Here is an 18,463-nt window from a genome sequence, read left to right as displayed (position 1 = left end):
GATGCCTAACCCAGTGCCCACCCCTCCTACTACCTTAGCTATGACATCCCTCCTTGACCTTCTGGGTACATCTCCTATGGGCATAAGTTTCTGAAGCCACACTTTCCATCCCCTCAGGACAGGCTTCACTATGGGGTGGCACTTCTCTTCAATCTCTCCCGCATTAATGGGCCGCTGTAAAATTACCCTTTTGAGTTCATATTCCAGATGGATTATTACTGTATGCTTCCCATTAGTCTTTATTACTAAGCCTCTCACCAAAGTTACTTGTGGAGGTGGCATAAGTGACCTGCATGATCTGGAATGCCCTGTGCATTCCTCTGGAATGCCATGTTCCCGTATCCCTCCATGTTATTGGTGTATTTACAATACCAGAGCAGGCAATACTGAAACTTCTGCTCGTTGTCTCCTTGGCACATGGAATGTTCTGCGCATTCTTGACAGAACAGAAGGCTTTTACATTTACAGCACAGCATTGAAGCGATGCTGAAAATTCTTGGGCTGGGGTGTATACCTTCACATTCACAACATGAGCACCTAGAGGCCCCCATTGCTTTTTGTGGGTTAGAACAGTTTGTGACTACATTATCTGATATTTCCCATTTACACATGCCCTTATGTTTATCTTCCCGAGGAATGTCATCCTCAATGGGGACTGACCTGATATGGGACTCACTACCTTTCTCTTCTTTCCAAATAAGGTAACAGTGTTCTCCTTTCTCAAATGCATACATAGTTATGCTACCCAAATTCTTGGGAGGAAGGGACATAAAAACCCTGGTCTTTAAAAGCTTTATTACCGTTGGTCATTTTGTCTTACAGGAGATCTGTTCCCCTTCAAGGATAGTTAAAGCATCACAATATATAATCAAGTAACCACAAAATATGAGGCGAGTGATGTCCATTGCACCTATAATAATTATAATGAATTATAATGAACATTGAACAGGTAAGTCTCATAATATAACGATTACTTCCCCTTCCAAGACTTTAATTGAGTAGAATGGAACCATTTAAGCAATTTACCTCTCTTCCCTTTTACCTGTATTTGGTAAATTGTGGGGCTAGCCTTATTAACAATGAGGACCAGTCCTACCCACCTTTGGGTTAAAGAATGCCTTTTATCTGAAAAATATCTATACGTGATTATTCTTCGTCAGGATACACACAGGCTAGTGACAGATGGCAACAGGATCAACCACGATGGAGACAGGAACCATGGAAGGGAAAATGGCCGGAGGGATGGAACAGGGTGGACACAGCTAGGTAAATAGGGATCTCTCCTCTTCTTTCTTCCTTCTCGGCAAACAGGAACAGTAGATGGACGTGTACTCTTGGCTGCCACTCAGAAGGACAGCACCAGGGTGCTCTGCTGTTGACCTTATATATCCTTTGGTTACTAGACAGATTTGACCTGCTCTTCCTGCCAAAAAGGTAAAAGGGCAGGAACAAACCCATGAAGACGGGACTCCAATATGGCGTCTCTGCTGTTGTTTCTCAAACAAAATGGCTATGGCCATCTGAAGGTGTCATGAATCCTGAGTCTCAGTGGGCCCTTCTCCTTCTATTAGGTTGCTATACATATATAGGAGGGAATAATGAAACTTTTCCACAGGAGAGGGTGATTAGGCCCCAGTCTGGAACTCATTAGAGCATGAGATTTACTAATATCAAGACTGTCCATGTCAGAGTGAACCACTGTCTGCTTGAGAGAATTTTCTTGTTGGCAGAATTTGGTGAGTTTATATGAAGGTTAAAGAATATTCTGGCAAAAAGTCTGGTAGCAAGAGGTCCAATCCTGCAAGTGCTGAATGCCTTATGAGAGATAATCAACCTCATTACCCAGTGAAGGCATTCAGAGAAGAAGGTGCTCAGCACTGGTCAAAAGCACTTCAGATGCTCAGCTCCTAGCAAGCTCAGACTCTTGCATTCAACACTGGTCATTCTGGATTCAAAACTGTGAAGTTTGGACTTCAGTGGAAGTTGGGGGTGCTCAGTACTCCAGAGGATTCATTATTAATTATCATTAAGGTATGTATTATTTGCACTAAGGCCTCACTCAGGACTGAAGACCTGTTTTACTAGCCCCTCTGCAAACACAGAATAAATAACCATTCCTGGCCCAAAGACAAATAGAAGTAGACAAAAAGTGGTGAAAAGTTTCTAGAGTTTTGTAATAAGAAAGTCCTGTCTGCTTCTAAATGCAGTGTGCTTCTACATTCTGCAACATGGTTTTGCAGTACTATGCATTTTGCTGCTACATAAATTCTCACTATAAATTGGTTTTGCATATGGACAATGTTTATTAATGTTATCTAACCTGTGTCTGTAAGAATTAACATTGGAAACTGAAGAATTTGCAAAAGCTTCTAGTTTTAAGATGAATTATATTGTATCAAAAACTTTAACCACTAATATTATAAAGAAGCAGCAGGACCTCATTCAGTGCAATACTCACTATAGGAATGAATATTCCATCCATCCATGGTTAATTTGAATCCTGGTCATTATCTTCCAGTGATACTATAATTGAATGAAGACTTGGAAAAACTAAATAAACAATAATTTTATGATTGAGGATGGCTATGACTCAAAATAAACAAGCTCCCCTGAATTGCTTCTCTGATTTGAACTTTCCCTATAAAAAAAAAACAAACCACTTTTCTGCAATATTTGTATAATAAAAATATCTAAATTTATGTGGAAAAACTTTTTAAAAGTTACTAACATCTTTTATATAGAACAACAGAACTGGGAGAATGTTTTCTTCAAAAAATTTGTAAAAATAAAAAGTAAAAACAGTTGATTGACCAGAACATATTAAGGCAGGAAAGACAAAGTATCGGTTGATTTATGTCTTTCCTTAGCCTGCATGATAGATTCAGATTATGCAAAACACAAATTTCCATTTTATAAAATCCGTTTCTAGCCCTTATGATTGCAGTGAAAAACTTCTGAATGTAAACAGATATAGCACTGTCTCCCATATCTAAAATATCATACCAAATTAGATTAATGGTCCATCAAGCCCAATATTTGTTTCCAAAAGAGGCCAATACCATATGTTTTAGAGGAAGGTGCAAGGAACCCCACAACAGACAATTATGCAATACATATCCATAGGGGAGAGTTCCTTCCAAATCCCAAGTGATTAGTGGTTGTTCTTATGCCCTGAATCATGAGGGTCCTTTAGAAGGTTTTACCCAATGTCTAATCTTTTAGTAACCCACTAAGCATAATATCTTGTGGCAATGAGTTCCATGTGTGAATTAGATGTTCTATGAAAATGTCTTTCATTTCACTACTGCCAAACATTCAAGTACCTATCCACTAACAAATCACAAGATTGTCTTCAAAATTGAGATTTTTAAAAATACATTTTTGATATTTTTATTTGCTTTCTTGTTGATGAGCCTTTAGGTTTCTGGTTTTCCATCTTTTCTCTATAGTCATGAAGGCTAAAAGCTTTTTTTTTTTTTTTAAATGAAAGTGCGATTCTCACATAAACATGGGGCTGCAGGAGCCGGGGCCTTAAGTCAACACCAAATATTGAGAGACTTGCAATAAAATCATGTGAGAAATTTGTTGACTTTTAATTTTATTGCGCTCTCCCTTGTTCTAGTGCTATCCAAAATAAACACTAAAGGAAGTAAATAGGCAAAAAGAAAGTGCAATATAGCAGTCCAAGTTAAAGACTGAAAAATCATGGAAGACCCTGGTAAGGGTCATATACAAAGAAAAAGCCCTCAATTTATAGAAGAAAGCATTCTTGGAACACCTCTGCTTACTGAGAATTCAGAATCAACAAAGATCTAAAAGAATCCCTGGATCATGAGACTCTTTAGCAAAAGGGAGGCACACCACATCCAGAGACTTCCCTGAGCCACCACCATTATCTCTGCCTTGTCTGGAGTAAGTCTCAGCCATTCACTCTCATCCAAACCTCTACTTTGAGCAGACACCAGGAAAGCCAAGGGGCTACACCACCCAGGTGTGATGAAAAAGACAAAGATAAGTAAAAACGACGAGACAAACACGGCTACCCCTCTGGAAAAAAGATAAGTGATTTCAGTATAGCAAAAGCATAGCCAGTCCTTACTCTGACCCCCAAAATGTCTCCTAATCTGCCCCAGTGGCTCTTATGTGAGAGCCGTCCTGGAAAATGAACTGCATATGATCTTCTGTATCTTCTTTGGTTTTTCTGATACAAAGATTCATAATGCATAATGATTAGCATCTATCCTCACTTGCATGGTTTGCATCACCCCCTACCTTTAAATCTACTTTACCCAAGTAATTGTTATATCTATATACACAGCTGTGTGTGACACATCGAAGTCTCTTTATTCATTTTTTGGCACACAAGTCATTTTGTTTGTATGCACATTAATTAAGCCTTACAAGTCAATGTAGGGATGAAATGGCTGGATCATTAGGTTGTCAGGTGAAATGTTAAAACAAATATAGGCACAATTCAAACAAAAATGGGTTTTGGAGGAAGTTCTGAAGCTGAAACACAGCATGCATTTCCCAGCTAAGTCAGCATTCCTCCAGTTTAAAGTGCAAGGTTCTCTGCAACCCGATCCCACCTTCTCTTTTTGCACCGCGCTACACGCAAAGACCCGCACCATGCCATCTGCTTGCAGATTTCTCTCATGCAAAGAAAGAAAACCACATACTCGGAGAGCTCTTTCCCTCCTGTGCAACCCCCTCTGATTTTATGTACCCGCACCTGGGTGTGGGTGTGTTACACATACATTACTTCCATATAGCACGAGGCGGCTAGGACACACACACACCCTACCAGCCCTGCTAGCAGCTGGAAATGTGAAGAGAGAGAAGAGACCCCTCTGCTCTGCGTGCGGAGTCCCATAGCCCGTCCCTCCGCGTGCCCACCCACCACCTCCCTCCTGCGTCCTGTCCTCCCCCGAGTCTTGATCGGGGCTGGGCGGCTACCCGGCTACGGCAGCTCAGTGGGTCCAAAGGCTCCTTGCATGTGGCACTAGAGGGGAGAGCTTGTGCGCCCATGAACGCTGGGCCGTGATTGGAGCTCTTGGGCCAGACCACGTTGTAAAACGAAAGTAGATTGGCAGAGGCGCAGCGGCATGTGCCTGCTCGCTCCCTGGCTTTGTGTATACACACACACACACACACACACACACTTAGCCCTTTAACAATGGGTGAGGGGAGCTGCTGCTCCTGCTGCTCCTCAGCCCGGTGGCGGAGTTGAGCTCCAGGGACGCTGCCCTGCGGGCAAATGCCCGGGGAGATGCCTGCGGCTCGCCTGCCCCCGGGGCTGTGAGCCGCGCTGTAGCTCGGGGTAAGTGGAGGCGGCGCTGGGTGGGAGTTGCGGGGAAGTTACTGCCCGGACGGAGCAGCCCAGCCGGCGGAGGTTGCACCGCACGCCCAAAGCCCTTTGTTGTGGCGTGGTGTAGGGAGGCTGCTGCGGGGACCCCGGCTGCTCTGCGCGGCAGGGCGCTCCCTGCTGCACCAGCAGATTGCTCCGCTGCCTTCCCCTCCGCTCTCCCGGGCGCGGGCGGGGTTTTCTCTGGGGCAGCAGTGCCGGGAGATGAGGCTGCCCCGGAGCGGTGCACCCGCGTGGGGGAGTCTGTGCTCCTAGGGCCGCCCTTGATAGAGAGGGCCAGCCCCAGGGCTCCGCTCCGGAGTGTTCTCCCGGCGAGGCTGGAGCGCAGCCCCCGAGCTAGGGAGGGCCGCCGGGCGGGGGGCGATGCATGCTGCTCCTGAACACCTCCCCCATGGGTCTCTTCTGCACTCCGCTCCCCCCGCCCAGCCTTGTAACGTGCATGATTTTCAGCTGTGGGGAGGGGAGGGAGCGGGCTGCCTGTGCCTCCCCTGGGGGAAGGGACAGAGATCCGAGTGTGCACGGGGGAGAGGGATCACTGACTGCTTTTAATTGGGTGCAAATGAAGAGGGGCTAAGGTGGGGAGGGCGAGCATTAAACTGGCCGCTGCAGCTGAACTGAGGGAGCGCCGCTTCCTCCTCTTTTGCGCAGGCTTCGGTTGTGTTGCCTTTCGCTGCGTGCGGCTCCGATTCTCTGCCGTCCCGTCCCGTCCCGTCCCATGGAGCTGGAGGGGCAGTGGTGGAAAGGACAGCTGGCCGCCGACATCCACCAAGCGCTTCGCTACAAGGTACCGTGGCCAGGGTCGTCTGTGACTTTGCCGCAGAGGGAGCCCTTCGGGCTGCGCTCAGCTCTTCTCTCCCCGAGTGGCAGGCGAAAGAAGATGGTCTCAGACTAACTAGTTCCCTAGAAAGGGGTGAGGGGGCAGTTGTTCCCCGGACAAGTCAAAGGGCAAGGCGACTTACTGTTCCTTTTGTCTCAAGCCTTTATAACTAGACTCTTAGAGGATTTCGCCACGGGGGAGCTGCCTGTGTCTGGGCATTTTAAATCCACGTGTATTGAATTCTTAAAACTAGCCTCTCCATCTGCAAAATAGGCTGAGATCCTCCTAGGGGTGTTGGGAGGATGGAGTAATTAACTGGATTTTGCAAGATGCTTTTGGCTCCTCAGGAGGAAGGGTTCCCACTGTCATTCAAGTCAGATGAAGTAAATTGACACTTGGACTGCAGCACTTGCTTGCACTGGGTTTCAGCCCTCTCTAAGTACATAAAGTCATTGATTAACGTGATAATGGAGCTGGTTGCTCCTCTCAGACAAGGGAGAGGGAGGAGGCGGTGGAGTTGTTAAAAGGCTATTCGAGGGGAGGCCACTGCTACAGTTTCTGGTAGAAAGTTCCCCACCTTGTTAAGAATGCTGGACCCTAATTTTCTGGTAACCTTCCCTAGAGGCAGACTGCAAAATAAAAAATATAGTAACCCCTTGTGGGTAATTACTATGTCAGTGTTAAATGTTGGAAATCTATTTATAACAGCCATTATTAGCTCCTGCTATCTAAAGGAAGGTAAACATGCCAGTTTAAAGTCAGGTTAATTGAAAACTGCATGGAAGATGATTTGGCTCCAGAAGACCTGTACAGCTGAACTGTTGTGATATGTAATGTCTGTCCTGACTATCTGTACTGAATCCTGACTATTTACCCAACTGACCAGGTTTCCTCTATCTCAACCCTTTAAAGTTGCAGGGAGTCATGGTGCATTTGGTCTTTTTTTTGGGAAGTATTAATAGAGCCAAGTTTAAACTATGTAAAAATATAGAGCACTCTTCTGCATAATATCTCAACAAGTGGGTGCAATAACAATAGCAAATGTTAGGGCAATTTGTTTTGAAACTGCTCTTAGCTGTGAGTTGACTCATATCAGTGTTTGGGGATATTGCTTCTTGATAATGATAAGGCTCACCTTACCCCCAAACAGTTGTAAACAGGTTAACAATGATTTAACCTAGTTAAAATATGGCTAAGTAGTTTTGGTGATAGTATTAACTTTCTTCATGGTCTTTTCACTTAGGCTCAGTAATGTGCATTGCTTATGTACGAAAAAAACCCCAACTAGTACAATAGATTCTAATTACAAAGGAAAATAACTTCTGACTATTTATATTACAGTATGAAACTGTTTTAAGGGGTGGTTATTTTTTATATGTTTTTAAAACTTTAAAATTTACCTTACGTTTAGAAACTTTCCAGTTATCTCAGCTGGTGTGATAGAACAGGTCCCCCGCTGTGAAGTTTTATTAAAATAAACATTATAATCCAAAACCATACTAAATCTGGGCTCCAGAACCTACCTCTTTCTCTCTGTTCATTTGTGATAGTGGAGATCAGATGTGTTGTTTTGGTTGCTGCCTGGAATTCTGCTTTCCAGAGAGCAGAACATCATGCTAGCAGTTAAGGCCCCCGCCCTTGGAACATTCTGCCCTTCAGAGTTTTTTTATAGTCAGATCATGTCACAAGGATTTTCCCTTTGTCAGTCATTAGACTTGACTGAACATAGTTTGGCTTGTTTTTTCCCTCGTTTTGGGCCAAGTGAGCTTGATAAGAGTGTTCTATTTTAGATAATTGTTCTGCAGCATCTAGATACTCCTCGCATAGGTGTCATAAGATAATAAATAGGTACCCCAGCAAGATAACAGTTCCACTGTGTGTAAAGACATAGCTGACTGTGTCTCCTAAAAAGTGCTTTGAAAATTCCTGTATTAATTAACCCAGTCAATTTTCATATGTATTTTTGTCATATGTCTTTGCATAAAAATGATGATTGCACTACAACTATATGTTGCTCTCTATATAGGAGCTGAAGCTACCCTCCTACAAAGGCCAGTCTCCCCAGTTAAATCTGAGAAGATATTTTGCAGACCTGATTGCCATTGTGAGCAATCGTTTCAGACTCTGTCCTGCTGCACGACATCTTGCTGTCTATCTACTAGACCTCTTCATGGACCGCTATGATATATCCATTCAGCAGCTACATGTGGTTGCTCTTTCCTGTTTACTTTTAGCAAGTAAGTATTATGCACTAGATTTAACTGATTTAGCTCTTGTTTCAACTAAAGGATCATTTTGAGGTGATCAAGCAGATTTAGAAAGCAAATTATGTATAAAAGATCAGCACAGCTGAATTTGGTCCAATATGTGGGCCTCTCTGAAGACTTTTATTGGTATTTGGGGAAGGACACTGAAGACTGCAATCACAGTGTTTAAATCACAAATAAACTGACTGAAGTTTTTGGTTTTTTTTAAAATAAAATTTAAGAAGGAATTACAAGTAAATGAGCGCTCTCTCTTAAAAGGCAGACAGTCACCTGCTATCTCCAAGTTGCCAAATTATACATGGAAAAAAGAGAAAAGTCTCATCTGTTGTGGATGCTAAAAAGACATCTTGAATATTACTTTTGGATTTATATAATCTTGTGAGAACTAGAGTATGAACAAAATGGTTACAATAAATGAGTACCTTCCACAACTGGGAGAATCAAGTGAATGAATTCAGTGGACTAAGTCCCCCAAAGGCTACTGAAGAGTCCTCATTTACCAAAAATGGAACATACACTCTTTCTGTGGAAGTTGAAGTTAAGAAAGGAGCAAAGTATGGTGAAACCAAAGTAGCAAAATAGTGGTAAGTTCCATAAAAATGTGGCACTTGTATCCATTATTCCTGGACTTTTAGATGTATAACTTCACTTTGGGCTAAAACATACCGGTATGAAAAGACAAAGGATAGAGCGGAGCTGCTATTATTATTATTTGTATTACCACAGAACCTAGATGTTCTAATGTGGAGCAAGACCCCACTGTGCTAGGTGCTGTACAAACACAGAACAAAAAGATGGTCCCTGCCCTCAGGAACTTACAATCTAAGTACAGACAACTTTTAAAAGGAGGGACTGTTGTGGAAGTCTACATAAATAACAATATACACTTTCAGATACACATTACTGAAACTCATTTGATTTAGACAGAAGGGCTCAATTTCTGCTTAAATCGGTTATTGAACTTAAACATACCCATTACACACTGGAAATGTACATTGAAGCCTCTATACCAAGTTGATTCTTCCTCCTGCACTTTGAACAAGGAAAGACTTTTTATAAAAAGCTAAAAACTAAAGGCTGACGCTTGCCTTTAAAAAAAAAAAAAAAAAAAGTGCAGGTCTTGATGGTATTTCAGCGATAACTGGGGTGGGTTTTAGGATAACTTACTGAACGACAAGAAGTCATTTAAGAATTACTGATGATGGTATGGTGTAGCCTGGCTGTATTCTCTCTCTGCACCTGGCTCTTGTCTCTTCATAGCCTCTCTCACAGACAACAGAAAGTATGGCACTGCCTAATCACCTATAGGTTGCACAGCAGCTATCTGCTGAAGTAACCCTTTAGCCCCTTCTTGCCTCAGCAGAACTTTCCCATTGAACTTTGTATGCAAGAGTCTATTTGGAAAAACCATTGTGTGGCAAGTGTTTATATTACAAAATACCCTAATGTTAAAGATAACAGCAAATTCAGTTTGGTGTATCTTGTACTCATGTTTCTAATTATATTTTTCTTCCTTTTACCCCGTTGCAAGGTAAATTTGAAGAAAAGGAAGACAGTGTCCCTAAGCTCGAACAACTGAACAGCTTGGGTTGTATGACTAACATGAATCTGGTATTAACAAAACAGAACCTGCTACATATGGAGCTGTTGTTGCTAGAAACATTTCAGTGGAACTTGTGCCTCCCGACTGCTGCTCACTTCATCGAATATTATCTTTCAATTGCCGTCCATGAGACAGATCTCCACGATGGCTGGCCAATGGTTTCCTTAGAGAAGACCAAGTTATACATGGCAAAATATGCTGATTACTTTCTGGAAGTATCTCTGCAAGGTGTGTTGCATGGTTAAGTTAATTGAATTTTATTTCTTAAATAATATTTGTGTCTAACTCACCTACACAATTTTTGTCTCTCCAGATCATGCATTTTTAAATTATGCCCCTTCATTAGTGGCTACTGCATGTGTGGCTTCTTCAAGGATTATCTTACGTCTCTCTCCAACATGGCCAACTCGACTGCATCATCTTACCGCATATTCCTGGGACTTCCTGGTTCCGTGTATTGAACGACTACTAATGTAAGCTTTTGTTGGCTTTTCATTTGTAAAGGCTTTATCTCCATAACAGTACGGTATACTTAAAGGACACTTACACTAAAAACAGTATTTTAAAAAAACAGCAGTTTATTTAGTAATGGGTTTGTGTAGCATCTGTATCAAAATAACCCAGATTCTATACAATATTTATTAAAGCAACCTAAAGTCCCTCTCCGCTTTTCAAAAATCCTCACCTGATCTAACTCCTTCATTCCCTCTCCTCTCAGCAAACACAATACTCAGACCAAAGCACGACAGAAAAAAAAGATATCCAGCATGATCTGAATGTCATCAAACTTGGGCTGCAGCAGGCAGTGAGGTAGCAAGTTCCAGAGATTGGAGTATGATGGGGAGGGGAGAAGGTTTTCAACTGAGAGTGCCCTTGGGGTGCTGTAGTAAATCTCAGCTGTTCCAAATGAACATGTGGAAGCAGATTCCTTAAATAACTGGCTCCCAATCTGCACAGAGGTTTAGAAAAGTGAATGTAATAGGTATCCAGTGAACTATTCTGAGCACAAGGGAATTCTACCTCAGTCTCTGAAATGCAGAACTTTCTGAGTAGAGGATGCTCCCAGTGGAGCATGTTACAAAGGTGTGCATAGTTATGGAGAGGCCCACAACTAAGAGGAGGAAGCTTGCCTTCTCCTTATCTAAAAATCGAAAAACTGCAAGCCAGTTTTATCTACATATCAGATGTGCCAACGGAGCCAATAGGACCACAGGACTGAACCATTGTGGAAAAGGGTGAAGGTACATACATCCCCAATTCATCAATTCCATTCCTCTAGATCAGTGATTCTCAAATGGTGTTCCGCGGAACCCTTCTGCTCAGCTGTACTGCGCCGCCGAATGTTAAAAAAAATCTGGTGCTGCCGATCAGCTGTTGGTGCGCCGCCGAACAGCTGATGGGGCTGCCGAAAACGGCCCTGAGAGCACACCGCCAAATCAAGCAAACACCGCGCCGCCGAAAAGAGGAAGATTTCCTTGACTTTTCGGCGGACGGTATGGCATGTGCGCACAAGGGTTCCGTGGGGGGAAAGAAATTGAGAAACACTGCTCTAGATGAATCCCTAGGCCACCAGGATCACTTCCCTCCTGTTGCCATTTGCTCCTGTCCAGGTCCAAACTCTGGTTAGCACATAAAGATCAGAAGCATCTAAATCCAGACTGGATGAGGAACTGTGTCCCCTCGATGCAGGTTGCACTCTAGCCCATAACTATCTCCCTTAATGGCTTTGCATACTGTACATGGTAACCAGGAGGAGTTACAGTATCAAACCTTGTGGCACAACACATGAATGCCGTTGGGGCAGGAAAGAAAGTACTCAGCATGTCCTTGGAAGGCCTGAGAGGAGGGAGAAGAGCTACTGCAGGGTCACCCCAGCAAGGTGAGGTGACCAAGTCAGTCATCCCTTGTGATCAGTAGCATCAGTGACTCAGAAGTTGAGATGGTCACAATACAATCATTCATTGCTAGGAGCAGATTAGCCACCAAAATTGTCACTTTCTGATTTTCGTACACTAACATGTCACTGGAATGTACTAGCAAATGTTACTGCACTGACATCTTTATATCCAATTGCTTTAATTAATAGAAGCATTTGCATTTAAGATTTAACATTGTAGCCTTTTTAAAAGTTCTTGCCCCTAACCTTTTAAAATCATTTAAACTTTATAGTATGCCTCTTTAAAGAACATTAATTGCTTCTTAAGTGAACCGCTTCATTAAACAGTTTTAGATATTTGAAGACTGTTATAGCTTTAGTTAGGATGCTCTTAAAACTATACATAACGTGGGCTAAACTGGTCTTATTTTCTATTTGTATTCTAGTGCACATGATAATGATGTAAAAGAAGCAAACAAGCAAAAAGGGCAACATGCCCAACCTGCACAACACAGTGTGTTTCCCACCCAAACGCCAACTCCACAGCAGGCTCATGTTCAACATGTGCCACAGTATCTCCAGGTGCATCAAGCTCCACTACAGTATCACCATCAAACATCACAACAGCAAAACTGTCAGCAGATGGTGTCAGCTAGTCACACATCCTCTTACCCGTTACAGACTTGCCCTACTGGCTTACAGTCCAGCGTTCAGGCTCGAGGTCACATACAGACTGGCGCTAGTGTGTCACTAGCAGTTCCAATAGAAGTGAAGCCATGTATAAGTGTCTCCTATAACCGGAGTTATCAGATCAATGGACGGTATCCTTGTATTACTCCATGCTTTGAGAGGTGATGAATATAAATTTAGATACCCTAGGTTTTGTCAAACCTCAAATAAATTTGAGGACAACAATTTAAATGAAAGTAGTACTCCTTTCCAGAAGGAAAATAACTTGAATGGCAACCAAGTGCTGAAATATATTAGCTCAAGTACAGAATCTGCAAAGAACGAGCATGTAGTTTCCCTTCTAAAAGGATTATGTATACATGGCAGTTATGTGCTAATACTTCTGATACTCAACATCCACCTTTGAAATTCAGGTCAAAACAAAAATGACTGTGGACTGGTTAGAGGCATATCTTTTAATGAAGGAGATATACAGTATTACTTTGAAGAGGCCATATTTATGCAATACTTCCATACAGTACTGAATAAGGTTTACTTTCAGTAAATACAAAACTTAAGAATCCACTGACCAATGTGCTTCCCCAGAAACAATGGGGCCATTGACTTCCATTGACTAAATCAGTTACTCTTCATTTTTTGCTCATGCTCTTATAATGTCAAGTGTATGTCCAGTTTAAGGCACTTGAGTTAAAAACAATCCAAAAAAGTCAGTTACATCTTGTGCCTCACAGGACAGATGTTACACTACCCTTTTTTTCACCCCTTTTGCTTCAGATGTTTAGAATAACACTTTCTCACTAACTCAGGGAATTATCTATTTAGAATAACTCTGTGCTGCTTGTGTGTACACTTAACTGGGCATAATCCAGGGTGGTCTTTCTTTCAGGGCATCTATAGTGCAGAGTACCAAAGGGATTTGTAAGTGTATAAAGTATATCTGTAGTCCAAACTACTCCGTCACCCAACACTGTGTTATCAAATTATTACAGAGTAGTAGTATTTTTTTTAAGTTTGCGCTGAACTAATATTGTACTGGAACTCATGTAAGGGTGGTTGTGATTCTTTATATTTTATTAACACAGCCAATATCAAAATGTCCTCTAGTTTTTCAGTCTGTAAGTTCTCTGAACAGATAAGGCAGTTAAATGCTTAACAGAAATCCAGTATTTCATAGTCCAGCTTGGTGCAGGGTGGGGGGAAATAAGTTCTCAGGTAATAATGGGGCAGCTTGTTCTTCTACTTTACAGAAGATCCAGATTGAAGAGCAACATCAGCATTCCCACTGCTGGAGTAAAAGTGTATTGCTAGATCACAGGCAGGGTGCTTATTCAGAGCTGTCTGAGCTGCAGTATCATCCACAAATCAGAGGGCCTAAGAGTAGGAAGTTTCACTCCTCCAGTCCCAGAGGATGAAGATGGTGTTGAGGATAGTATATTAATGGAGAAGTTCCTTGTCTACAAAATCAGGTAGTGATTCTCCCCTGATCTGATATGGGAGAAGGTTGATGGAGAGAGCCTTACTGACTTAAATGTATGTTTGTTTTTTGTTTAATTTCTAATGGCAGCACTTAAAACCATGGCTTAAATGGTAGACATGAGGCTGGATGTTTTATGACTATATGATCTATGGAAGTCCACTCATACTGTATGTTACAAGAAATATTGGGGGTGGGGAAGAAGTGGTGTATGAAATCAATATTAATGGAGAAGAGTTTAACATGGGAGAGGGGGCCATCCCAAAATATTCAATAGTTGAAGAAGATGCTTCTGCTTGTTCTGATAACTCTTCCTGGAGCTGAACCACATGTTGCAAGAACCCATACTTTATTTTGAAGGAGAAGAAATCCTCTAATTATTTTACACACATCATGCTTCAAATTGTCCTTTTTCATGGGGAGGAGGGGGTGAGTGGAGGGTTGGAAAATGTGGAAGGGGGAATTGAGCCCCTCTACTTTATGCTAGAGAATTAACTTCCAGGTGAGCACAATATCAACTATTTTACCTTCTCAAAGTGCCTCCTTTCTTTTTCCCTTCATCCCTTCCCCCAAAATTCTTTCTTTTTCGGCAGGGTGGGGCATGCAAGTTTTCTACCTCCTGAAATGCCTGAGTTGTTTTTCATTTAAGTTTTGGAGAGATGGGGAATAGATCCAAAAGGGAAACTGTCTTCCACCTTCAGATTTCAGTTTATTGTAATGCTGTGTCCAAGTTCTCAGTGCTCTAACTACCTCATTTATATGAATGTACAGTTTTCTGATGGACCATGACTTGAAATAACAGCAGATGCCTGTAGCATTTTGTCTTCAAAATGCATGTATTGGCTAAACTGTCATCTTTAATTGTGATGGAGCAGTATAGATTCTTTTGAAATATTAGTAAATCTATCTCAAGTATTTTACATATAAAATTAGCTAATTAACACTGGAATTATAGGGGTGATTATTCAGTTAGTTAATACTGTAAAGTCTACATCTATTAGGGTATTTTAAGACATTAGGCTTAATTGTAAAAGGATCCACTACATGCTTTTTATAATTTATTATTTAGTTTGTCTGACTTTACAGTATCAATGAAAATAGAGAAAAGAGCGTGCACTGTGAATAATTTCGCTGTTATTTAAAAAGGGCTTCTCTGATGTCTATTAAATACACTATTTCAAGTTCTTACCGAGAGAACCAGCATGTGTATTTTATAGCATAATTAAAAATGTTCATAAATACAAAACATCCACGACAATGGAATCTGGATGAGTGCTATGCACTTGGATTTTTAAAAAAATAAAACTAGTTTTTTGAGTAAATCTGTCTCATATGTGTGAGGGTTTTTTTAAAAAAAAAAAAAATTTAAATGCCTGACTTGATAGATGTGTAACTTCAATATTACCTCAGCTTTTCAACTTGAGGGTTCTCTCCACCTCTCCCGTGGCATGAGTCAGTGTATTCCTGAGTTAATTTATAGCAACAACACAAAGGAAATTGTGCAGGGAGGGTTTTAAAAGAAATGCATCCACAGCATAAGACAGAATATTGTACACTTCAGTATTGTATCCAGTCTACAGCTGCATCTGAGAAAGAAATACAAAATGTGGTTGTGACCTTTCTGTGCCTAGGGTAGCCACCGGATAATGCCAAGGTCAGGGCAGGCTGCAAAAGGAGAGCAGATTCTCCCAACACTGGTGGGTGACACTGAAGTCAGACTTCCCAACCACCCACAAACAGTGCTTCTGATTACCCACACTGGTTATCAAAAAACCCAAAATAAAAATATACACAACCCCCTTTACTGCAGTACCTGGCATGGCACATCTCACATGAATTACTATGATTTTGACATATTGGTGTTAAATAACATAATAAATGCCCTTCTGCCCCCTGCCGCGCCCCCCCCCCCCCCCAGCCGCCAGTCCAGCCAGCATGACAGTGGTTCTGAAATAGTTTACTAGCAATAGTAGGATTTTTTTTTAAATGAGGGGGTCTTAATGGTAACCCATTCTGCCTGCACTAGTACTGGATTGCAAAATTCAGAGTTGGATGGGAAAAGGATCAGCATAACCTGTGAACAGAACCCTATGCAATCCAGGATTTGGAATTCTTAACTGTAGTTAGTCTTGCTGCCAGAGCTCACCTGTGGTGCAGGCACCAGAAGAACAAGTGATGCACAGAGGCTGAAATATTTTCCCATGTTTGAAATTTCTTATAATTGCTATTACAGAAAATCTCATTCTAACATCAAGAATGGGTACATATATGGACCTATTTAAAATAAGGCCACATTAGTCACTGGTCTCCAAATATTAAGTCAGTCTAGTAGAATTTGTGTCCCAAATCATCCAGTACAGGCCACATTTCATTCTACTTCAATGTCCTTTCCTGTTGATACCTACGTACAGCTGTATCTTTACTCGTGAATATTCTGAGTTCAACAGGATTACTCATCTGATTAAAGTTACACTCAGGCATAAATGCTTGCAAGAGAAGACCTTTAAATGGTTAGTATAAATACAGTTGGAAACCAATTACTGACAAACTTTCAAACTGGAAAGATTCTTGGCTTTTGATCCCTGAATCAATCTATTCTTCACCTGTGTAAATTTAAAAGGATTTATGCTTCCAGCTACAATAAAATAGAACCTTGCTGACAGAGGGCCAGGAATAATTAACATAACTGAAACAAACAGCAGCCGCCAGGGTCACTACAGCACCATACGGGATGCTACTTCTCTTCTGACCCAAAGAATCACACTTGAGTGTTCAACTTCAATTCCTATACCGTCATACAATGTGCTGTTTATGATATACTACAAATTTGGCTTTTTTTTCATACATTTCTTTTTGTCCTTAAGTGACTGCCTTTTTAAAAGCAAACATGTATTTTTGCAATGTCAACTTAATGAAGTCAGTTGCAAGAGAGTTGAAGGTAGTTTCAGGTACTACCCTTCCTTGTGTTTCTCTGCCAATTCCAATAAACCAAAGAAAACTACAACCAAAAAAAGCAGTGTTTATTTTGAATTTTGCAGCTTTTATCATTTTAGCCCAGCTTCTCTATGCTTGCCATCCAGTCATTTAGATATTAGTTTGGTATTCATGTGATCTTTTAAAAATCCACAGGTATCTCAGTCTTTATCCTAGATTCTGCTGAATGCCAGCAAAACTTTTTCTTTAAGAATGTGATTGTACACAGAAAATTCAACTGGTTCATTAGGCACCGAACTTTTTGCCCAAACTTCAAACTTATTTAGTTAACGTGCTGTAGTTTATCCTATAAAATCAAAATTCCTGATATGGAATCCAATATGTCTGGCACATAAAGCTCAAACCTTCTACTCCATCTTCTTCATTAAACTAGATCTCAGCTCTTTTCTAAGTTCTTCAACTGTCAGAGAAACATTTGCAATGAAAAGCAGCTAGATAATAAGTTCTGAAAACTGAAATATTGTATTATATGTATATAGAAAAATAAAGCGGTGAATGAAGTGTAGTTCTTGCATAATAATCATAAAAGAACCTTAAAATTAAAATCATTATTATCTGATTACTTGCATTTATAAGGTATCCATTATCACAATATTATGTTAGTTTTATGATAGAGCTAGAATGTACAATGTGATGTGGATTTAGAGGTACATAAATGGTTTCACTGCACAGGAACATAAAATACCACACAAAGGATGGGAAATTAAAACAATGGACAAATGATGTATGTGCCTGAACCCATTGTCCTTCAAATACCATTACTAAATATGAATTACACCTATTTCTTGGAATTTTTTGGACATGCTTCTCAACTGATATTGAAATAGTTAGGGACTAGGAACTGCATCTGGGTCCCAAGGACACAGAGTTTCATGAAGACTTATGATTATTTAGGACCTCAGAGACTATTGGCTGCAAGATAACACTGCAGTTTGACTTATATCATCCAAAGTTTCAGCCTTCCCCTTTAAAGTGCAGTTCAACTCTGAAATTTCATCAGTGCGTGTAAAAGTATAAAGTGGAGTTTCACATTTATTGTCTCCAATGACCTCCAAAAGTCCATATCAATTTGCTTTTTGTAAGTGAAAAGGTTGTTTTCCTAGCTGCCAGGGCTGCAAATTCGGCCTGGAAGCTTAAAAGTTAAACTGGATTCTTGCTGGCTGACACATCACCAACAATTTGCAAATGGAACCTAGTCAACAATTCTGTTGATTATGTACAAGCTGGAAAATAATCTAGCTCTTCCAGTGATGTATTAGCTTTGCCAGGCATAGATATGACCCTGAATACACAGAGGATGCAAAGTAAGCAAGGGCCTAATCTGACAATAACCAAACTTCAAAACCCAGTTATCAGTGTACTATTTTATTTCCACAT

General features: G+C 41.1%; 1 protein-coding gene across 1 annotated transcript; it reads left to right on the top strand.

Moving 5' to 3' along the window:
* The first annotated feature begins 5,062 nt into the window (after nucleotides 1-5,062).
* On the top strand, nucleotides 5,063-15,295 carry CCNJ (cyclin J). Its single transcript, XM_067552888.1, has 6 exons — nucleotides 5,063-5,320; nucleotides 6,014-6,149; nucleotides 8,209-8,419; nucleotides 9,981-10,280; nucleotides 10,366-10,525; nucleotides 12,375-15,295. The coding sequence occupies exons 2-6, from the start codon at nucleotides 6,081-6,083 to the stop codon at nucleotides 12,781-12,783; spliced, it is 1,149 nt and encodes a 382-aa protein (XP_067408989.1). The 5' UTR covers nucleotides 5,063-5,320; nucleotides 6,014-6,080; the 3' UTR covers nucleotides 12,784-15,295.
* The last annotated feature ends 3,168 nt before the right edge of the window (nucleotides 15,296-18,463 follow it).

The sequence above is a fragment of the Emydura macquarii genome, unplaced genomic scaffold (genome assembly GCF_026122565.2).
Source record: "Emydura macquarii macquarii isolate MOO-44397 ecotype Brisbane River unplaced genomic scaffold, CSIRO-AGI_Emac_v2 contig_1390, whole genome shotgun sequence".
In the NCBI taxonomy this organism is placed as follows: domain Eukaryota; kingdom Metazoa; phylum Chordata; order Testudines; family Chelidae; genus Emydura; species Emydura macquarii.
The sequence above is the reverse complement of the archived record's forward strand: the minus strand, read 5'-3'. Positions and strand labels throughout refer to the sequence as shown.